Source organism: Rana temporaria, chromosome 2, assembly GCF_905171775.1.
Source record: "Rana temporaria chromosome 2, aRanTem1.1, whole genome shotgun sequence".
NCBI classification, from domain to species: Eukaryota; Metazoa; Chordata; class Amphibia; order Anura; family Ranidae; genus Rana; species Rana temporaria.
Window position 1 is genome coordinate 95,414,459 of NC_053490.1, and position 24,017 is coordinate 95,438,475.

Below are 24,017 nucleotides of genomic sequence, written 5' to 3' on the forward strand. Positions count from 1 at the left end.
ACTTATGGGTCAGACAGAGTGCTTTAAAAGCAATTCTGTCCTTTACTGGCAACCAGTGAAGGGTTCTCAACGAAGGTGAGATTGATTCCCATGTTTTTTTCCCAGTCACAAGTCTGTCTGAACAACTTGCAGACGAGAGATTTGGTACTTTGGGAGTCCGAGGTAAATGGCATTTGCATAGTCCAGTCTGGAGTTCACGATTGTTCCTACCACGACTGCTACGTCTTCTTTGGGGATAAATGGAATAAGTTTGCGTAGTAGGCGCAACAGATGGTGCGATCCGCTGACTACTGACCCTATTTGTGCATCCATTGTCATGTAGTTGTCGAAGATTACCCCGAGACTTTTGACTTTGGAGCTAGGGGTGATGATTTGGCCCAGAATGGGGGGGGTGTCCAGGTTGTTGCCAGTTGACTCTTACGGCTGGCGTGAAACATGAGTTTTGTTTTGGAACTGTTGAGTTTAAGATAACTCTTAGTAATCCAGTTTTCTATCAAAGAGAGACGTTTCTCTAAACTGAGAGGATGATCCTTTTTGTTGCAGATGCGAAAATACAGTTGCGTATCGTCTGCATATGAGTGATAGAGTAGTTCTTGGCTACTGATGATTTCAAAGAGAGGGCGAAGATAGATGTTGAAAAGCACCGGTGACAGGGGGGATCCTTGGGGGACTCCACATGATACTGTGCGCTTTTCAGACATGAAAGATCCCAGTTTCACTGTTTGTTTTTTGAATAATTCTTTATTTTTATTTTCCGTATATTTCTTCACATCACTTACATATACATTCGACTTCCATCGAAGACAGTGTACATCACATTTATAGATACAAACAAGACAAACACAAGGGAGAAGAAAAAAAAAAAAAAAAAAAAAAAAAAAACACAATATCCCTTCCCTCTCCTCTCGCCCCTTCCCATAAAAATTATTCCCTATTAGGGTGTTCCTTCTTTTATATTCTTATGTGCTTATCGTGTTTTCCATATTTATTTCGTGTTTTATCCTTTATGGGTTTCCTTTTTCCTAGTGTATGTTTATATATATATATATATATATATAAAAAAAAAAAAAAAAAATCTACGTATTTATTTTGTTGGTGATATCTATGTGTCTGTTTTGTGTGTGTTGTCTTATATCTCTAGTGTTTGAGGTGTTCCTTATATATTTCCCTTTGTGAATTATTTACATCCACCAAAAAAAAAAAAAAAGTAGGAAAACCCCATTCTTTTTCTTTCCCTCCCCCCTTTCTTTACCCCTCCCCCCTCAATGTCCATTTCCTCCCCTCTCCTCTTCCTTGGGTAGGAATGACAAGTGCGAGTAGATGAGAACAAGGAAGAAATAAACTAAATAATACCAAGAGGAAAAAAATAATAATAATATAAATAAATAAAAATAAAAAAATAAAAAGAGAAAATTACATAACATTCATTCAATATTGTAGTTTATCTTCTCCAATAAGCATCCAATATATTTTTAGAGAGAGGAGTGAGTATATGTGGCTACGGAAAAAAATACTAGAAGTAAGGAGACAGACTCCCTTCATTACTCCTGTTACATCTGTAAGGAGTGGTGTTCCCAGTCTGCCCATATGTTGTTGAATCTTGCCTGTTTGTCTCTGACCTTATGTACCCATCTCTCTGCCTCCATTATTGAATTAACTTTGTTTTTCCATTCCATAAGGGAGGGGCATCTGTTCTGTTTCCAGTACCTGGGTATTAACATTTTTGCTGCGTTTAATAAGTGCGGTATCACACTTTTCTTATAACTATTCATAGATCCTGGTGTTCCATGAAATAAAAAGTGTATGGGTGATCGTTCTATAGATTGGTTGGTCATCTTCTTAACCCATGGTGCTATTTCTTCCCAAAATGGTCTGATCTTTCTACAGGACCACCAAAAATGGAGGAATGTTCCCTTTTCTTTACATCCCCTCCAGCAGTTTCCATCTGCTGTGGGGTATATTTGGGCTAATCGGGCCGGCGTCTGGTACCATCTGACCATAAATTTATATGACATTTCTTGGATTTTAGAGTTTATAGATGTTGTGTATGTTGATTCTATAAGTTTTTTAATTTGTGCTGATGTAAATGTATGATTTAGCTCTTTTTCCCATTCCCTAATAAAATAAGGAATCGTGTTTTTTTGTTCACTAAGAACCAGCCTATACATTTGTGATAACAAATGGCTAGGCTTCAGCATTTTCACGCACATATTCTCAAATGTCGTAAGAGACACTACTGTCCTTACTTTTGGTTTTAATTTCATAAAAAAATTTGTCATTTGGTAATATCTCCATTCAGCCATTCTCATATTCCCTTGTGCTGCTGTTAATTCTGCTAGGGGTATTAGGGTTCCTTGGGGTGCATATCTTGAGCACATGGTATTCCCGTTAGATCCCCATGGACCCATCGCCCCATTCTTTTCTCCTGGTGGAAACCATGGGTATCCCTCTAGTGGTGCCAATGGGGATGTGGGTGGTGCATATTTCCCGTCTTTATTTAATCTGTCCCATATCGCTAGGGTATTCCGGGTCAGCGGAGATGTCCATTTAGAGAGCCCCCTCCCTTTAATCGGAATCCATGGTGCTCCCTTTAAGTCTCTTCCAGCCATAGTTTTTTCAGCTTGAACCCATATTTTATTTGAGGAGTCATGGCACCAATTTAATATACGTACCAGAGACATTGCTTTGTAGTACATATATATATCTGGTAGTCCAATTCCCCCTTCCTGTTTATTTCTGCGCACTATATCATAAGCTATTCTGGATTTCCCATCTTTCCATATGAAAGATATAAATGCTTTACGTATTTGTTTAAAGAAAACTTGTGGGATCGACATTGGTACAGTGTTTAAGAGATATATTATTCTAGGTATAATATTCATTTTTATTACGTTAACCCTCCCAAACCATGTCAGGGAGTGGCCTTTCCATCTCTGGAGGTCTTTCAATATCTCTACTATTAATGATCCATAATTACGCTCATACAAAAGTTTTGTATTTGCCGTAATATGAACTCCTAAATAGTGTAAAGGAATAGGTCTTGGGGAGCGGATGATGGGATGGATACTGGCATTATATGCTAACCCTAGAGCCAGGGTTAAGGTAAACGGGAGTCTTTCAGACAACTTTGATATACGGAATGGCACTAGACAGGGGTGCCCCCTCTCACCATTGTTATTCGCAATAGTGCTAGAACCCTTTCTATGTAAAGTAAGGGAAAATAAGAGAATAACTGGGGTCGACATTGGTTCAGAAGTACACAAGGTATCTGCATATGCAGATGACCTGCTGTTTTACCTTTCCAAACCTCATGAGTCTATACCTGCACTGATGATGGAAGTACAGAAATATGGAGAATTGTCTAATTTTAAAATACATTTTGAGAAATCTATGGTATTGCCAAGTCATGTACCGGTTGTAATGGCCACATCTCTGAAGAATAACCTCCCGTTCATTTGGGAAGTAGAATCGTTTCACTGTTTGTGATCGGTTTTCTAGAAAGGAGGAAAACCATGGTAAATCACCTTCTGCGACTCTGGCTACCTCAGCCAGTCGCGTCAGTAACAGTTTGTGGTCTACCGTGTCAAAGGCTGCGCTTAGGTCCAGCAGAACCAGGAGACAAGATTCTCCTTCGTCTGCGGCCTCAAGGGCGTCGTCCCATATTTTGAGTAATGCTGTTTCTGTCCCGTGTCCGGGACGGAAACCTGATTGAAATGGATCAAGTAGATTATGGGTATCTAGATGCTGTTGCAGCTGTTGTACCACTACTTTCTCCATTACCTTAGAGAGAACGTTTAGGCCAGTTATGGGGCAGCGGTGAGTTGGGTCCTTGGGGTCCAGGGTAGGTTTTATCAAGATGGGCTGGATTGTGCCCTCTTTCAGCAGGTAGGGCACTTTGCCTTCCTTAAATGACTGGTTTATAAAGCTGCGTGATAGGTGGTGCCAGGATGTCGGCACATTCCTTCAGCAGTTTAGTGGGGATGATATCATTGGGCGCTGTGCTGTTTCGCAAAGTACCGATGATATTTTTTGTGGCATCGATGGAGATGGGTTCCAGAGTGAACTTGGTTGATTGTAGAAAGTTTCTCTGGGTGTTATGTGGTTGATTGAGGGGGGGGGGTATTGTTTTGCAGAATGCTTTCCCGGATTCTCTCAATTTTGTTGATGAAGAAATCCGATAATTCATTGCAAAATTCTTGGGTATCTGAATTGGGGGCTTCAAGACATCCTGGATTCATGGTCTGGGTGACCATCTTGAAGAGTTTGCGGGGGGCGGTTTAGGGTGCTGTTAATAGCCATAGAAAAATGATGTTTCTTGGCTTTGAAGATTTCTTGTTATTGCCTTGTAGATGAGGTTTTCCTCTGAAGCGCTTCTTTTCCAGGCGGCTTCCGCCCTTCTGCGCTCTTGCTTCAGTAGCGACAGCTGGTTGTTGAACCAGCCGGACTTTTTTTTCTGGGTGCGGGCTTTGCGTTTCGGTGCTACTAAGTCGGCTGACTGTAATAGGGCTGCATTTATGGCATCCAGTGTATCTGAGGCTGTTTGATGTGGATGGATTGTTTTGATTTTATTTCCCAAGGTAGATTTGAAGAGTTCCGAATGGAGCTTCTTCTGATATCTAGTCCAGTGTATTGTCACCGGCTTGGGTGCTTTTATCAATGGGGGAATTTTGGAAATTATGAATTTAATTGCATGGCGATCTGTCCATGGCAATGGTTCATTTTCCAAAATGCTTATTTTCAGATTTTGTCTGAAAATTAGGTCGAGCGTGTGACCTGAAGCATGTGTTGGCCCGCATATAAGTTGCTGTTGCCCTAATCCTTCCAGGTGATCAATACAGGCATCGGCAACGGGATCCTGTGCGGAGTTGGCCCAGAGATTGAAGTCCCCGAGCAGCAAAAGGTGTTTGCTGTTAAGGGTATAAGTGGAGATAAACTCTGTCAATGAGGGTAGAAGCTGTGATTTTGGCCCGGGTGGTCTAAAGCAGAGAAGAATGTGGACAGTCTCCTGGGGGTTTGTTTGCAGTTGAAGAGTAAGGGTTTCCATGAATGGAAGAGGATTTTGAAGGACTGGCTTAGTGATTGCAAGGTGAATCTTGTGGATCACCGCCAGGCCCCCTCTTCTTTGCCCTATTCTGTTTTCCGTTATAATACGATAGTTTTCTGGCACCAATTCTCCGAGAATGGTGTTGCAGTCGTCTGAGAGACAACTTTCTGTAATAAAGAGGCAGTCTAGATCGTATTGTAGTATGAAATCATGGATTTCTAATCAGTGTTTTACTGCCGATCTTGTGTTGATCAGAGCACATATGTGCTTAAGCTGGGGTAAATGGCTAAAATTTTTGATGGTCGATCGATTCTCAAAAGTTGCTCTATTTTTAAGGCCTTTTCGGTGACGGCTGGTAATACTGTGGCGAATCGTGTCAGACCCCAAATAGTTTTTGCAGAGTATCGCAGATTAGCCATAGTTGCCAGTCACCTGGGGGGGGGGGGGGGGGGGGTAACGGTGTTTAAATTGCGATGGAGGGAAGATTCACTGAATCCTCTCTCTCGGCTTGGTCCAGAGGAAGGCAAAAAAAAACCCTGGCCGTGCTAAGCCAATGTGCTGTGGCAGGGAAAAAAATTCCTTCCTGATCCCTGAGAGGCGATCGGACAAAACCCTGGATCAAGTGCTGTTGGTTTTTGAAGGAGGAAGAGGGGGTGAGGGGTGTCACTGTTGCTGGGGTGTACCAAGATGGCCGCCGACCGAGACACAGGACAGCCATCAGCGATTCCAGGGGGGTGGATGGCCCTGAGAGACAGAGTCTTACCTGAGAAGAGGGGGCCCAAGGGGAGGAAAGAACTGGTCCTATGAGCTGCAGTTGACTCGTGCAGCAAGGGTTGTAGGAGCCTGCCTGCCGTCTAGCTGACGGTCTGTCTGGTCCCTGGTGAGAGCAGACTCGAGTGGAAGGTCCGGAGCGCCCTACTCCACCACTGACTGACTGACACAGTGCGTCAGGCTGGTTTTGATTCAACACACTGGGACACCTCTCTAATTGTGGAGTCTTGGAGCAGTATCTTAAGGGCTCCTCTATCAATGCTTCCTTTTAATGCATCAACTGTAGCTGTACTTGTTTTGGTGATGTTTAACCACTTACCCCCCGGACCATATTGCTGCCCAAAGACCAGAGTACTTTTTGCGATTCGGGACTGCGTCGCTTTAACAGACAATTGCGCGGTCGTGCGACGTGGCTCCCAAACAAAATTGGCGTCCTTTTTTTCCCACAAATAGAGCTTTCTTTTGGTGGTATTTGATCACCTCTGCGTTTTTTATTTTTTGCGCTATAAACAAAAATAGAGCGACAATTTTGAAAAAAATTAATATTTTTTACTTTTTGCTGTAATAAATATCCCCCAAAAATATATAAAAAAACATTTTTTTTCCTCAGTTTAGGCCGATACGTATTCTTCTACATATTTTTCGTAAAAAAAATCGCAATAAGCGTTTATTGATTGGTTTGCGCAAAAGTTATAGCGTTTACAAAATAGGGGGTATTTTTATGGCATTTTTATTAATATTTTTTTTTACTAGTAATGGCGGCGATCAGCGATTTTTTTTTTCGGTATTGCGACATTATGGCGGACACTTCGGACATTTTTGACACATTTTTGGGACCATTGCCATTTTTATAGCGATCAGTGCTATAAAAATGCATTAGATTACTATAAAAATGCCACTGGCAGTGAAGGGGTTAACACTAGGGGGCGGGGAAGGGGTTAAGTATGCCTGGGTGTGTTCTTACTGTGGGGGGGGGGGGGGTGGCCTCACTAGGGGAAACACTGATTTTCTGTTCATACATTGTATGAACAGAAAATCAGCATTTCCCCTGCTGACAGGAACGAGAGCTGTGTGTTTACACACACAGCTCCCGTTCCCCGCTCTGTACCGAGCGATCGCGTGTGCCCGGCGGCGATCGCGCCCGCCGGGCACACGCACGGGAGTCGGGGGCGAGCGGGGGGCGCGCGCGCCTCCGGCGGCGCGCGTGCGCCCCTAGTGGCGGCTAAGAGGTAGGACGTCCATTTACGTGGTCTCGCCTAGGAGAGCCACCTTGTGGACGTATAATGACGGTGCGGCGACGGCAAGTGGTTAAGGAAATCATTTTCTATGCTGAGTATTCTTAGAACTACAGCACTGACTTGTGAGAAAATGCCTAATATGATTGTATGTACCTGTACTACAGCATAATTGGTCTTATTTTCTGGCTTTTCATTTGTAGGGTCATTGACAAACGCAATAAATAATATTTACAAAAATAAAAAATTACCCAAACACTCCTGGATCACATAAACGGTGCCATCTTCAGCAACATGGCTGACTTTAGCTATAAATGGTGTCTCATTCGGTAAGATTGGGGGTAAGTATGGCTCCTCAGCGTTCACATCGATTGCAGACTCAATTACGGTAATGTTTTCTTCATCTGACTTGTCATATCTAGATTCCACATTAGCTTCTTTCACAGATTCATGTGCCTTGGTTGATGTGCTTACAGTTTTATCAACTTCCATTAAGGAATCATGTTTCAACCTATAAAAGTGCAATATGCTCATAAAATCACAAAGTCTTGCTCATGCAGCACAAAACAGTTTAATTTATATCATACAATATAAATAGGTGTTTGATTATTGCCAAGATATGCAATCCCTCACTGAAATGTATGTATATTTATTTACACCCCCTTAAAATTTCTACAAAAATATAACTTTTTTTTACTGAACTCTTTTTTTTAAAGAATCCCCCAAGAAACACAAAACTAAATGTGTTTAAAAAAAGGGCTCCCAAGAGCAAGTTAGCCTCAGTAATCCACAAGAGCACTACAAAAACACCAAAAGAATGTAAAAACATACAAAAGTTATGGCGGGGACCCATTGTCCTGAAGGATTATTGTAAATGGAGTTACTTGGCAAAAATTCATTTTTTTTCATAATCATTCACTAGGATTGTTCACATGAGAAAATAAGAAAGATGTGATTTAGGGTGGCCTTACAACTGCCCAGTTGTGTTTTTGCCAATGTGAAGAAATAATTCCGGACGGCTGCACTTTCAAAAATCCTTTTATTGAAGCTTCATATGACAAGTGGTTGACAGATGGAGCAGGGGACAAAAAGGTAGACGCATTTCGTGCAAATATCAGTGCTTAGATCTTTTACAAATACATTGTTTACAATCTATTTATACATTTTTATATGTACGTATGTGTATTCATACGATATATTTTTATATATAAATATACATATGTGTGTGTAGATATGTCATACATAATATCCAAGATATAATCCTCTTATTCTACCATACACTATTATTAAAGCGGGAGTTCCGCGGCAAAACAGTTTTTTTTAAATAGCATTTTGAAACGCTGGTGGTACAAAGAAATTAGTACTCACCAGTCTAATCCTCATAGCCGCAGGCATGGCGATATCCCTCCGAAAGATATTTTATAAAATATTGTGATGGACATTGCCATCTTTAGTCAGGGCACTCTGAAGCCCTCCTGCAGTATCTTCCGGGATGCGGTGAATGCTGTCCCAGCATTCACCGCTCTATCCCGCGCATGAGCAGTGTGACGGCGAGGCGCGCCGTCAACACTGCAGAGTTGCTAGGACAACGGCCGAGATATCGCGAGATTGCTCCTCTGGCTGCTGTGTCTCGTCACCGTCCAGAGACACACGTGTTAGCTCCCAAAATCCTTTGCGGAGCTAACCGACACGCCCATTCCCGAACCCCTACAACCCGGATGTGCCTGCTCGAGATGCTGCAAAGGGGGTATGTAGATTTTTATATTTTTTAGGAACGGCCAAATCGTCAGGTACATCGGGGGGACTACTAAATTCAACAAAGTGACCTAATAGGGTGAACCTCCGCTTTAAGTTTTGATGATGTCCAGACTGCATACTTCATATTTAATTCCTAAATATATATATATAAGGAAATTATCTTTTTTTATTTTTATTACATATGATTACTGGGTTCCTATGATGTCCATATTATCGATCAAATCATTGTCCCATTGTGTTTTTATTCACATATTTTACTAAGTGCTATTTGCCATTTTTTGGGTGGTCACAACTTAAGTACGAGTTTCTACTCAGGAATGACCCCAACTATTTAGATAATCTATATACATTATTCAATTTTATCGTTTGATATGTCCATGTATTGGTTTTGTGTTGCTCGTATCAGTGTGACATCCATATATGCGTTCATGGCTCCGTCCATGCACGCACTGTATTAAGTGAAATTGTGTGTTTCAATCTGTGTATTTACATATGTTTTTATCCCCCATCACAGGCTTTTGCTAAGAATGTGTATTTTTAATTACCAATTGGGCCGGTTGTTTGCTCGTTTTACTCCTATTTTTTCAGCATGGGTTGTGGGTGGTATCATTGTTTTTCCTCTCAAATGAATCAGCCAATTAGAATGACATGGGCTGGCCGACTAATGGCTATATTGCCCTTTACCAAAATGGCCACTCTACAGCCTGACGAAGGGACACGAATGTCCCGAACGCGCGCATCCTCCCGCGCCCGGAAGTGACGTTAACTACGCAGCACACCCGGAAACCAGCTCCCTTCCCGTCGGTTCCGAGAGCGTTCGGTTTCCCGCCGCGGCAAGGAAGTACTGCGATCCAGCGAAAGTGATGACTGCCTTCACCCGGATCCCTGCAGATGACACTATTCATGCACCTATGCCTGATTTAACACCTGCCTTGTGAGTAGGTTCTTTACATGTTTTTGCACTTTTAAATAAATTACCTAATTGCTACGCTTAGAAGGCGCCGCTTGTGTTTCTCTAATTGTTCCCACATGTCTTCTTTGGGAATAAAAGGAATAAGTCTGCGTAGTAGGCGCAGCAGATGATGCGATCCGCTGACTACTGACCCTATTTGTGCATCCATTGTCATGTAGGTGTCAAAGATGACTCAGAGACTTTTGACTTTGGCGCTAGGGGTGATAGTTTCGCCCATAATGGGTGGGGGTGACCAAGTTGTTGCAAGTTGATTTTTTCGACTAGCGTGAAACAGGAGTAGTTCTGTTTTCGAACTGTTGAGTTTAAGATAACTCTTTGTCATCCAGTCTTCTATCAAAGAGAGGCTTTACTAAACACCCCAAACTCCTCCCCAACCGGTCAGACTGGCGCCCGTTGTGATCATTGTTCATTGAAAGGGGAGGAACAACTTCCCAAATTGAAGAGCCGGAGATCTCAGCCACCAGACCAGGGATTCCTTGACCAGTTGGCTCACTCGGATCTGACAATCCAGGGAAAACTGAGACTTGTCCCACTTGGACAGAATCTCCCTCTGTAAAGCTTGAGTGTGGAATTGGGCATACGGCACCCCCCCTTTTTCGGGATATCAGCAAGTTCACCGCAGTCTGAAACTTTTCCAAAGGAAGAAACACTCTCGCTTTCGAGGAGTCTAGAATCAGACCCAGATTTTCTAGGCACTGAGTCGGTACCAACACCAACTTCTGGAAATTCAGCACCCAGCCAAACTCGGAGGGTCTGACTGGCTATCACCACATCCTCCTCTAATTCTGAGCTTGAAGCAGCTCTCAGAAGCAAATCGTCCAAATAGCCTACAATTTGGCGCCGATGTAAGGCCAAAGGGGAAAGCCACAAATTGCTAGTGGTCTTCCCCCACTGCAAAGCGCAGAAACCTCTGGTGTCTTGTGAACACTGGCATATATGCAAGCATGCGTCCTTGATGTCCTAGGATGCCAAAAAGTCCACCAGATGGAGTGCCGTGAGTACCAAGCAAATTGATTCCATGCCGAATTTTCAAACTTTTACAAAGACATTGAGGAACTTGAGGTTAGAATTGGACGCACTCCGTCCTTCGGAACCACAAACCGATTCGAGTAGAAGCCCTGAAACCTTTCCTTCACTGGTATGATACTCCCGCACCTCAGCAAGTCATGTACTGCCCCAAATACGGCCCCCGACGGGCTGGACGAAGAGGAAGGTTTGAGGGAAAGAATCTATTTGGTGGACAAGATAGAATTTCTATCTTGTACCCCGAGGAAACCACTTCACAAACCCAATGGTTTGAAAGCAGGGAGGTCCATTGAGCTGCAAACTCGCAAAGACGTCCCCCCACCCGGGAGTCGGGCGGGAGCAGACCTTCATGCGGTAGCAGGTTTGTTCGCAGGCTTCTCTTGCTTGCGAACTCGGACGCTTCTGTCCCCCAGACAGACCCTTGTTGGCCTGGAAAGGTCATCCGGCGGGTCCTGACTGACGAAAATACAGTTTTTGCGTGAAAAAGGAGGGCCCTGGTCTACGGCGCGGCTCCTTACATTTCTTGGACTGAGGGAGCAGCGTGCTCTTACCCCCAGTGACATCCTTAATAATGTCATTCAACGAGGCACCAAAATCCCTCTCGCCCCTGAAGGTTAAGACCGCCAGAGCCTTCTTGGAAGCCTGGTCTGCGGATCAGCACTTTAGCCAAATCAGGCGCCGCAAAACTACCGTGGATACTGAAGCTCTGGGGATCAAATGAGCAGCATCCAGGGCTGCATCACAGACATATTTGAGGCCGTGCACTAACTGGTCAGCGAGTTCCATGCAGCACAAAGGAGCCTGATTCTCCTCCAACTCACGGTGCAATAACTTTGCCCATTCAGTCAGAGTCCGACACCAGATCCGTGGCTAAAATAGGCCACAATGCTGATCCCAGTATGGTGAATTGTCAGGAAAGGTTCCCCCCGCTGGTGATACTGCCTGGTATTTGCCGTGCAGTACTGTGGCCCACCACCAGGTGTCTCCCGGCAGTCTTGGACTGCCGGGGGAGCTCTCCCCTGGTGGTATTATGTGATCCTTGGGCTGCAGTACTGGCATCCACCAGCGGGGGGTTCTTGGCAGTATGGAGCATACAGCCCTTCCTGCGTTCAGGTGTGACCTGAATGCAATCAGCACGCCTCTATAAATACACGGCGTGTGTAATCACTCCTCGCCCTGGTATCGTTCTACCTCCCGGACCTGAGACTATATCCTGACCCTGTTTTCTGGACCCTGATTCTGATCCTTGATCCCTGCCTGGACTTATCCTCCCCGATTCCTGTTTTCCTTGGATTCCTACCCCGCAGCCCGTCCATCCGTCCGCTCCCTGCTCTGTTCTGTTCCCATCCTCACCCATCTGCTGACATCCCACGTGTATGACCTCGGCCTGGCTTTGTTTATGAATACGGTATCTCCCTTTGATTGTATATACTGTTTGCTGTTTATTGTGCACTGGTTGTCCCCACATGCTTGTAAATAAACACCTTTTTACTTCACTACTCACATTGTTGGTTTCCTCTGTGCAGTCACACAGTACTGATAGGCTAGCCTTTCTGACAGTATACCAGGGCCTTCCCTTGATCAGACGTGATCGCATTGAGGAACCATCCTGGTGTAGTGCGTTGCTCTAAACATGTGTTACGATGAAATCCTTTACTTTTCTCTGCTGGCAGATGTGGGGTATTGTCGCCAGGTTTTGGAGGGGTGGACTAGTGACCAGCTGATGGAAACTATCCGATCAGTTCATTCATGGGTGGATCAGGGTTACATGACTTTTGATGATGTTCAGGCATTAATTCGGTTGTGTGCAAAGCCAGCCCTGTCATTTATTCCTGACGGTAGTGACAATTTCTCTCCCCCCTTCAGTCATGACCAAGTTGAATCCCTGGTGTGGTTATTAGAGGATGATCCGGCGTCTTTTGATGAGCATTATTCTTCTTGTCCCCAGCAAAAGTTGTCTGAGTGCATTAGTTCAGTGCAGTCTCTGATTAGACAGGGTGTGTGTGAACCTGCTTTTGTCCAACCTGTGCTGCAGGCATGGTCAGATCTCCTGATTTCAGCCAAACCACTACATTCCAGTCCTGCCATTAATCACCTGCCTTCCCAAGAATCTATCCGTCCATCACCAATAGCAACCCCAGCTACAACCCAGATAATTTCACTCCCTACCAAATATTATTACCCAGTCTCTACCTGTTGTACCTACCCCGCTTTCAATCCACCTGCCTCTTCCCTTCCACCTGTAACAACTCCACAAAAATCTCCTCCAGTCACTGTTCCTGTGTCCCTGCCACATTCCAACCCTTTCTCCTACATAATCCCATCCTTTTCATACGTCCCTCCTGTTAACAAGCTGCCCAGCCTTTCCCAGTACAAGCTGCCCAGCCTGTTCCAGTGCCATCTGCTCAGCCTGTTCCAGTGCCATCTGCTCAGCCTGTTTCAGTGCCAGCTGCCCAGCCTGTTCCAGTGCCAGCTGCTCAGCCTGTTCCAGTGCTAGCTGCTCAGCCTGTTCCAGTGCCAGTTACCCAGCCTGTTGTGCCAACTGCCCAGCCTGTTGTTCCAGTGCCAGCCGCCCAGCCTGTTGTTCCAGTGCCAGCCGCCCAGCCTGTTGTTCCAGTGCCAGCCGCCCAGCCTGTTGTTCCAGTGCCAGCCGCCCAGCCTGTTGTTCCAGTGCCAGCCGCCCAGCCTGTTGTTCCAGTGCCAGCCGCCCAGCCTGTTGTTCCAGTGCCAGCCGCCCAGCCTGTTGTTCCAGTGCCAGCCGCCCAGCCTGTTGTTCCAGTGTCAGCCGCCCAGCCTGTTGTTCCAGTGCCAGCCGCCCAGCCTGTTGTTCCAGTGCCAGCCGCCCAGCCTGTTGTTCCAGTGCCAGCCGCCCAGCCTGTTGTTCCAGTGCCAGCCGCCCAGCCTGTTGTTCCAGTGCCAGCCGCCCAGTCTGTTGTTCCAGTGCCAGCCGACCAGCCTGTTGTTCCAGTGCCAGCCGACCAGCCTGTTGTTCCAGTGCCAGCCGACCAGCCTGTTGTTCCAGTGCCAGCCGACCAGCCTGTTGTTCCAGTGCCAGCCGTCCAGCCTGTTCCAGTGCCAGCGGTCCAGCCTGTTGTTCCAGTGCCAGCCGTCCAGCCTGTTCCAGTGCCAGCGGTCCAGCCTGTTGTTCCAGTGCCAGTGGTCCAGCCTGTGCCAATTGCCCAGCCTGACGTGCCAGTTACCCTGCCTGACATTTCGGTGCCAGTTACCCCGCCTGACGTTTCGGTGCCAGTTACCCCGCCTGACGTTTCGGTGCCAGTTACCCCGCCTGACGTTTCGGTGCCAGTTACCCCGCCTGACGTTTCGGTGCCAGTTACCCCGCCTGACGTTTCGGTGCCAGTTACCCCGCCTGACGTTTCGGTGCCAACCGCCCAACTTCTTGAGCCACTGTCTGCTGCCCAGCCGGAGGTGTTCCTGTCTGCTGCCCAGCCGGAGGTGTTCCTGTCCGCTGCCCAGCCGGAGGTGTTTCTGTCCGCTGCCCAGGCCGACGACCCGGAGCCTGCTGCCCTGCTTGACGACCCGGAGCCTGCTGCCCAGCCCGATGACCCGGGGGGCCTGCTGCCCAGCCGGACGACCCGGAGCCTATGTCTGCTGCACAGCTCGATGACCCGGTGCCTGCTGCCCAGCTCGATGACCCGGAGCCTGCTGCCCAGCTTGATGACCCGGAGCCTGCTGCCCAACAAGATGACCCGGAGCCTTCCGCCCAGCCCGATGACCCGGAGCCTGCTGCCCAGCCCGATGACCCGGAGCCTGCTGCCCAGCTTGATTTGCCCCTGTCTGCTTCCCAGTTTGATGTACTTTTTGCCCAGCCTGAGATGTCCGTACCCGCTGCCCAGTTCGAGCTGCACTTTGCCCGGTTTAAAGTCTTGGACCTTCCTCCGGCCCAACCTGATGTGACTTTATCCGCTGCCCGGCTTGACACCACGGACTTTCCCCAGCAACAGCTAGTTGGAGCGTCCGGAGGCCGCTCCTTTGAGGGGGGGGGGGGGGTACTGTCAGGAAAGGTTCCCCCCGCTGGTGATACTGCCTGGTATTTGGCGTGCAGTACTGTGGCCCACCACCAGGTGTCTCCCGGCAGTCTTGGACTGCCGGGGGAGCTCTCCCCTGGTGGTATTATGTGATCCTTGGGCTGCAGTACTGGCATCCACCAGCGGGGGGTTCTTGGCAGTATGGAGCATACAGCCCTTCCTGCCTTCAGGTGTGACCTGAATGCAATCAGCACGCCGCTATAAATACCTGGCGTGTGTAATCACTCCTCGCCCTGATATCATTCTACCTCCCGGACCTGTATCCTGACCCCGTTTTCTGGACCCCGATTCTGATCCTTGATCCTGATCCCTGCCTGGACTTATCCTCCCTGATTCCTGTTTTCCTTGGATTCCTACCCCGTAGCCCGTCTATCCGTCCGCTCCCTGCTCTGTTCTGTTCCCATCCTCACCCATCTGCTGACATCCCACGTGTATGACCTCGGCCTGGCTTTGTTTATGAATACGGTAGCTCCCTTTGATTGTATATACTGTTTGCTGTTTATTGTGCACTGGTTGTCCCCACATGCTTGTAAATAAACACCTTTTTACTTCACTACTCACATTGTTGGTTTCTTCTGTGCAGTCACACAGTACTGATCTGCTAGCCTTTCTGACAATCCCAGTATGGTGAATAAGGAGCGGCCCACCGCCTCAGACCTCCTATCTGCTGGATCCTTAAAGGCAGCAGACCCCTCCACCGGAATCGTGGTCATTTTGTTCAACCTAGAAACTGGGGGGTCCACAACTGGGGGAGATGCCCATTTTTTCAAAAGGCTCTCCTCAAAAGGGTAACGGACTGCCATTCACTTTGGGACCGAAAAGGTCCCCTGCGGCCATTCCCATTCCTTGTCTATGAACTTGTCAAAATAAGCCACATAAGGGAAAACTTTAGCAGTGCGGGCCTGGCTTATGGGACCCAAAAGGGGACAGACACCTCAGCAGATGCCCCACCCATATCCTCCAGCTTGAGGGTTTCCCGCACTGCGGTGATAAGTGCTCCAACAAGTGCCTTATCCTGCGCTGACCAGGACATTAAGTCACCCTCACTGTCCGAGCGGTCCTGGTCCACATCCCCCGATACCTCAGAACAGGGGTCCTGTGTCACAGCCAGGCCTGAGTCTAAGTCAGAGCTATCCCCAGAAGATGGTGAGGGGAGGGGGCATTTTTTACCCCTCTTGCGCCCACACACCACTTCCACCCTGGCAACAAATTATTCCAGGACTGCCGACAAAGCGCCCACAGGAACCGCAGGTGCACCGGTAGCCACTACTGGAATGTCTGGGGAAGATACGCCAGAAGTACGACTTCAATGAGCAGTGACGCCGACTTTGATCCTCCAATAAGTAGGGGGAACTCCACGCCAATTTTTTTTCCCAAAAAATAACGCCATAGGTTCCCCGTCATTGGCATTTCGGGTCTGGTAAGGGTTTTAAGGGGAACACCCACGCCGGAAAAAACGGTGTGGGGTTCCCCCCCTCAAATCCATAAAAGACCCTTATCCGAGCACAAGCCCGGCCGGTCAGGAAAGGGGGTGAGGACGAGCGAGGGCCACCCCCCTGAGCCATGCCCTGCGCCCCCCCACCACAAAGCACCTTGCCCCCATGTTGATGAGGACAAGGGCCCCTTCCCGACAAACGTGCACACACTACACAGGTTTTTAAAGTAATTAGGCAGCTCCGGGGGTCTTCTTCCGACTCCAGAGGTTTCTTCTCACGCTCTCTACTTGCAGCTTTTTTACAAGTGGTGGCCCGCTCTTCCCTCTTCTCTTGTCCTGATGTTGACACAACAATCTCTCCCTCTGTAATGCCGTGTGTGCGGTGCACAACCATTTGGGATGGGACTGTGACGTCCTATGGGGCGGGGTCACAGGGTGACATCACCTGGTGACCCGGCGCCATGCCTATATAACTGGTTTCTGGTAGGCAGATGAGAAAGAAAGATCAATCTTAAGGGAATCACAAAAGGCTCTCCAGAATTTGGAAGTAAATTGCACCCCGATCAGATACAATCTTTGCAGGAATGCCATGGAGCCTCACAATTTCCTTAATAAAGATTTTAGCAGTTTCAGGAGCGGAGGTTGTACCCTTCATGGGCAAGAAGTGTGCCATCTTCGATAGTCTGTCCACTACCACAAAGATAGTGGTGAAGTGCTCAGAAGGAGGAAGTTCCACAATGAAATCATCCTCCATGGCCTCTCTGGGACAGGGAGTGGTTTTAATAGGCCCCATGCTTTAGACTTGCTACCCTTATTCTGGATTCAAGTGGTGCACGACTCCACATATCTCCTCCTGCAGTCCTTTAATAGCTGTGGCCACCAAAACGTGTGTTGCAAAAGTTCAGAAGTTTTGTGAACCCCAAAGTGGCCGGCCAGCTCGTGGTCATGGCAAGAACTAAGGACGGTGACTCGTAAGTCTTCTGGTACAAAAATGTTGTCCTTGTACCACAGTAGTCCATCTCTTGGCTGCAGATCTGTACCTGGAAGAGATGTCCCCATGGAAGCTTGTCTAATTCGGGACAATAAGTCCCCCTGAAGCAGAAGAAAGTTCCTTGAAGACAGGTGTAGGTGTTGCCGATTCACTGAACATGCGAGAGCGCATCAGGCTTTGTATGTTTCGACCCTGGCCTATATGTAATATGGAATGAAAATCTGGTGAAGAAAAGTGCCCAACCTGGCCTGGCATGGTTTCAACTTGGCAACATTCAGATATTATACATTTTTATGATCTGTATAGACAAGAATTGGATGTGCTGCCTTGGTTGCCAACTACGCCCGGTCCCCCACATCATAGTTTATTTATGCTTCTGATAGTTTGCGGGAGAAGAATGCAACCAAGTGCAAATGGGCCTTGGGTCCCTGCTTCTGGGAAAGGACCGGTCCTACTGCCGTTTCAGATGCATCCACTTTCAAGATGAATGGCAGGGCTGAGACAAGATGTTTAAGGACAGATGCAGAAGTGAATACGTTCTTGAGGGTTTCTATAAGCAGTTTGAGCTTCTGAGGACTTATGGAACCGGATAGCCTGCTTAGTTAATTGGGTTATAAGAGCAATGATTGTTGAAAATCATCTGATGAATTTCCTATAGAAATGTGTGAACCCCACAATGCGCTGAATACCCTTCTGGTCCACAGGTACCAGCCAGTCAAGAATAGCAGCAATCTGCTGGGGGTCCATCTTGATATCCTCCATTGAAATAATTAGCCCCAGAAACTGAATACTTTGGCAGTTAAAATCACACTTTTCAGGCTTTGCATATAGACCATGCATTCAAAGTCGCTTGAGCACATTCTTGACATGTTCACGATGTCTGTCCAAAGAAGGGGAAAAGATAAGGATATTGTCCAGATATATTATGACAAACAGGTCAAGATAGTCTCTAAAAATATCATGCACGAAATGCTGGAACGTAGCAGGGGCTTTGCAGAGCCCAAATGGCATCACTAAATATTTGAAGTGCCCGAAGCGGGTGCGAAAGGCAGTCTTCCATTCATCTCCGCTTCGGATGCGTACCAAGTTGTAGGCCCCATGGAGATCCAGTTTTGCGAAGATAACCACGGCCCCCAGTCTCTGAAACAGTTCAATTACCAAAGGGAGAGGGTACAGTTTTTTTAATTGTCACCTTGCTGAGTTCTCGGTTGGCCACGCAGGGACAAAGGGTGTGATCCTTCTTCTCAACTAAGAAAATCACAGCTCCTCTCAGTGAGGTGGATGGACGGATAAACCCCTTTTTAAGGTTATCATCAATGTGAATTTTCAAAGTCTCTAATTCAAGTTCTGTCTAGGGGAAATTCTACCGAAGGGAATTTCGGCCCCCAGGGAAGAGCTCAATCGGACAGTCATAAGTGCCTTTGTGGGGGAAGAGTCTCCGCCTCCTTGCTGAAGACGTCCAGGAAGCTATGGTACACTTCAGGAAGAAATTGACGGGTCTCGTTATCAGAGTCCAGTCAGAGCAAAGGAGGAGGGGTACACAACTCCCTGGAAGCAGTGTTGGCAGTAGAGAGAGCAGAATCCGATCTTCCCCGTGGTCCAATCATGAACAGAAGATATGGAGAGACACTTACGGAGCTTAGCGGGGCAAGTCCTTACATAATATCCAGATTCTCTGCAATAAAGGCACAGGTTAACGGTCCTCTGGCGTAGGCGAGGGGCGGAGTAAGCCCAACTGCATCGGTTCTGAGTTATCGGCGGTGGTAGCCACTGGAGTCGGGGGAGCCGGGTTAGGAAAATTAGGTACCTGAGGCAACATCAAGACTCGGTGGGATGGACCAAAGGCAAGTTCTGATCTGCATGCTCTTAAAAGCAGGGTTCCACCCGCGATTATTTTTTGAAAAGTCAGCAGCTACAAACACTGTAGCTGCTGACATTTAATAAGGACACTTACCTGTCCTAGGCGCCAGTGATATCGCCCCCCCCCCCCCCCCCAAGGCCGATCCTGGCAGCTCCCGGCGATACCACCCTTACTATGGGAAACAGGCAGTGGAGCCTTGCGGCTTCACTGCCCGTTTCCTACTGCGCATGCGCGAGTTTCGCAACGCTTTGTGAATAGGCGGCTGCTTTCTGGGTAACATACAGCCCCCAGAAGACAATGCGGGGAAGACGAGGAAGAAGACCTGCCGCAGTATGGGAAGAGGAAGATTAGGAAGTTCTGCATAGCAACCGCCATTTCTGGTAATTTTTTTTGCAGGATTTTGGTGTATTTTGTAAGTGTGAACCTCCACTTCAAGTGTCTGTCTATTTGAATGATCAGATTGATAAGAGCATCCAAAGTTCCAGGAACACCCACCCGAGCCAGTTCATCTTTAAATTGATTCTGAAAGACCCAAGCAGAATTGGTAGCATAATGCGGCATCATTCAAGTTTGTGTCGGAACTCCATCTTCTAAATTTAGATATAGTCCTCTTCAGCCCTGCGGCCTTGCTGGAGAGCCTGCAGAGCTGCTTCTGTGGTGGCGGCTTGGTAAGGATCCTCATAATTGGGACATGGCCTGGAAGAAGGTGCCCAAGTTGTTTAGGGAGATGTCTTTCTGTTCCAGGAGATGGTGATCCCAAGCTTGCGGCTCGCCTAACAGGAGGGAGATAACAAAGCCCACCTTGGTGGTCTCAAGAGAGAAAGTCTGTGGTTGCAGAACAAAAAAGAGTTTGCAGGCATTTCGGAAGGCCCTGAATTTACTTTGTTCCCCTGAAAATCTCTCAGGTGTAGGGACCTTGGGTACTGGAGGCAACATTATTACTGAGGGTGTAGTAGAAGTGGATAAGGCCTGGACTTAACCCTCCAATCGAGAATAGCCTTCTTGCAGGTTCCTGACGGCCTGGGTCAAACCATCAAGATGCCTGCATAGTTCTTCCATAGGACTGGCTCCCTGCGCAGGCTCTAACATTCTGTCACGTACCTGATGGTAAAGCCCGATATGCAGGGGGTGGCTTTTTTTATACCTCTGAAACCCCTGATAGTGCAGATAGGGAGCTCAAGAGTGCAGAGTCGCACAAGCACCTGACAGGAACACTGGTGCAGGAGCTGAGTTAACTTCAGGAGACTCTGCGGGGATGCCTGTAGCGCAGGTGATGACTGGAGCAGAAGACAGGCTGAAGGTAGAGCAACTGGGAACCAGGTGCAGCAGTCAGCAGGGAAGGTGTTCCGTAGTTCAGAGCGCAAGTCGGTCCAGGCAGGCCGAGTCATACACAGGCGTGGGTGGATCAGGTACAGAAGCAGAATTGTGGTTCAGACCGAGTCAGTAACAGACGGGCAAGCAGGCAGGCAGACCAGAGGGAGAACCCAAAGCGTAGTCAGACAAGCCAAGGTCAAGGCAGGCAGAAGACAGGGGTAATCAGGAACAAGCCAGAGTCACAGGAAGAGGTAAGCAGAACTTCAATAGGTAGCAGGGGGTCTCAGGGAACGCTGCCCAGGCATCAGTCCCCTTTAAATGGCGCATCTGGCGCCAAGAGTTGTCACAATGGGCACGTGCGTGTCCGCTAATTGTGCTTCTGTGCATGCTCCGAACGGCACTTCTTGTGGGATACCCGCACACAAGCATTCTTCCACCATCTTGGTTGCTGGTTTGCCCTTCCTGACAGGAACTCGTGGCATTCTGTAAAGCAGGAGCAGAAGTAGCACAATATTTATTTGATGCTGTAATGGCAGGAAAGAGCTCGGAGCGCCCAAGGCACCACTCAAAGGCAGCCATAGACCTATACATTTGAAATAGCTCACAGATCTTGGCTCGACCAGCTCACTCAGAGTCTTCAGATAGACCAAGCACCGGTGGAAGGCCAGCGCCTCTGGACCTGGGACCCCTGAACGGCTTCCCTCCGGCCAGAAAAAGTCCGAAAAACACCTAATGCAGAACTAAGCACTGAAGACCACTTCCAGGCTATCCCCACAATGTCCAGTGCTACAGGGTCTGAATGTTCCACTTTAAAACCAAAGAAAAGGATGGCCACACCATATTAGCTGCAAGTAGAAAGACCAGTTCTAGCAGCAAAGAGGAGTCCATATTGAAGAAAAGATTGTTGAGAGAAAAAACAGGATTTTTGTACTCCATAAAATCCTTTTCTCTGAGTTCAATGGAGGTCATTCTTTATAACATATGAGTTTGATATCGCAACCTACAGGATCAGGAAGCTAGGTGCAACTGAACAAAAAGCACATCTAAGGGCCAGGAACTCCGGAGGTACATACCCCTCATTTGCAGCAAAGAGATCAGTAATTAGCCAGCAGTAAAGCACATACACTAAGACAGTGAAAATAAGACTGGATGGGTGCACACCTCAATGGAGAGAAAAGGATTTTTCTAATACAAAAATCGTTTTTTCTAATCCTTTCACTGAAGAACACAACCGACGTTCATAATAGAAGGGATTTCCCAAAGCAGTGAAATAAAAGAGGGAACCACACTCTGGCAGAACTCAAACTGCTGCCCGCAAAACATTCTGACCCAATCTGGCATCTGAAAAAGCAGCTATGTTAACATTCAACACAGAGGTGGGTAGCCGCACAATATTAGCAAAAAAATCTGATATTTTATTATAATAATAGTCCCACATAAAAACATGTCAGCAAAATATGCATGTTTAAGCATTTCATGCTCTAAGGGGGATCTAACTCAAACATTGTTCCGATTTTTTGCTACAGTGTGCGGCTACACACCTCTCGGTTTTGAAGCTGCTGTACTGGATCCGCTATGCAAGCTTTAGATGGGGTTAATGGGGCAGATCGTCCTGGAGTGGTGCTTCTACTTTGTCTTCTGGAAGCCAAGTCAACCTTGTAGAACTTGGTGAAAATGTGAACAGATGACCTTGCAAAGTTGAACAATCAAAGAAGAATGGTGAAAGGCCCAGGAAGCAATAAGCACCCTAATATAATGTGCAGTGATTGCAAACAGCGGTTCGCAGCCCGAAAGGGTATAAGCTCACATAACAGATTGATTAATCCACATGGAAACTGTGGAAGATGAAGCTGCTTATCCGTTCATAGGATTATTCGAAACAATGAATAAAGACTCAGATATTCGAATAGGGGCCATATTACAAAGGTAAATCTTAGTGGTCCTAACACAATCAAGACAATGAGGCAAAATCAAGGCAATGACCTCTCTAAGATCAGGAGGAGGACAGAGACACGACAAAAGAATATCCTAGTTCAAGTGGAAAGCTGACACCACCTTAGGTAAGGAGAGATGAGGGTGAAGAACAGCTTTATCCTTGTGTAGCACCAAAGAATGGCCATTTATAAGAGAATGTCGTACTCCTGAAAAGACAGAAGGAAAAAATGCATCTCCTTGCTGCAGATGCGCTGCCCTCCGGTTGTGCTTTTACTTTAGTTGCACATAGTTCTCTGCTCCAGTAGGTATTGACATCAAACTCATCCGTCAAAGAATGGCTGTATCCTTCAATGAACAGAATATACAGTAGATGGCAGTATAACCAAAAGGTGAATGGCTGTGTCCTGTGGATGAGAATAAAAAAAAAAAAAACTAACACAGAAACAACCTCTAAGAGCTAGTAAGCTGCAGATTACTACTTTTTTGGGGGTTTAGTTATACCATAGAACTACAAGAATAGTAGTTAAAGAGATAAAAAATAGTTACAGTATAAAATAAAAACATATACCTTCTATCTCTTAAGGCCAATCCCTTATTCACCAAGAAATCAGACACATCAATAAGCTGGCCTGCTTCATTCTTGCATAAGATCCTTACAGGCAAAGGCCACAGTGATGCATTTTCCTACAGAAGAAATGCAATATAATATATTACAGGAGGTTCATAGGACATAAAATATAAATGTCTTGTTTAAAAATAATTTGTTAGTGCCACGCCTACTCAAACATTTTAAACTGCTACTAGTTCACTTTAAATAAATATATAAATAATAAATAAAAATGAAATATCAACCTCCTCATCACCCTAATACTCCAGTCCCAACTGTACAAATCTCCCAGGAGTACGAGTGCTCAGCGCTCCCAAAGCCAATGCAGCAGTCTGGGGATTTGAAATTCCCTGACAAGAGTAATTTACTGAACAAGACATAAAATCACCCTTAGGGAACAGGACTTTAAAGCGACAAACACCAGAAGATTTAAAAAGTATACATTTTATTACAAACAACATATCAATAAAAGCATGTCTGTGCAAAGACAACACACAAATGTCAATATGATTTTATGTAAGATATTTGGCAAGTTTCCGATGTACCAAACGTGTTTCTAGCTTTAAACGCCTTTCTTCAGGGGAAAAAAATAGAACTGTATTCATACAGTAATTCACATATCGTTCATGCACTTGAAAGGTTGGATGTCACAGGGTAGGCCGAGCAGACAATGGCCACCACCCCATAGTAAGAGATACCTCTACGGAGGTCCACAAAAATGAGACATCACAGATGGTCTGACCTGGAACATTGTGTTTGATCCAAGGCTTGATTAGCTTTATCTCTTGTCTAAATGGGTCAACTTCCAGCCTCTGAATGAATGATTTGTATAGCGCTACACATGCGAACTGAATCGCCTCTAGGCACTTTTTGCAGCCAGTGTCTTCCCAGCTGGTGCAGTGATTTACCCCGTAGGATCTTGACACGCTTGGGACACACAGTCGTACACACACACATATATATATATATATATATATATATATACTGGGCCAATTTGGCCAGGATCCAATTAACCTACCAG

At 46.6% G+C, this 24,017-nt stretch overlaps 1 protein-coding gene across 1 annotated transcript in view; it reads right to left on the reverse strand.

Moving 5' to 3' along the window:
* The window catches only part of RNF17 (ring finger protein 17), a 720,374-nt gene that overhangs the window by 146,761 nt on the left and 549,596 nt on the right, over positions 1–24,017 (reverse strand). Inside the window, exons 26-27 of the mRNA XM_040339329.1 lie at positions 22,958–23,073; positions 7,302–7,561 (exon numbers count right to left, since the gene is read on the reverse strand). Of these exons, the coding sequence (XP_040195263.1) occupies positions 7,302–7,561; positions 22,958–23,073 (376 nt within the window). The remainder of the gene's footprint in view (positions 1–7,301; positions 7,562–22,957; positions 23,074–24,017) is intronic.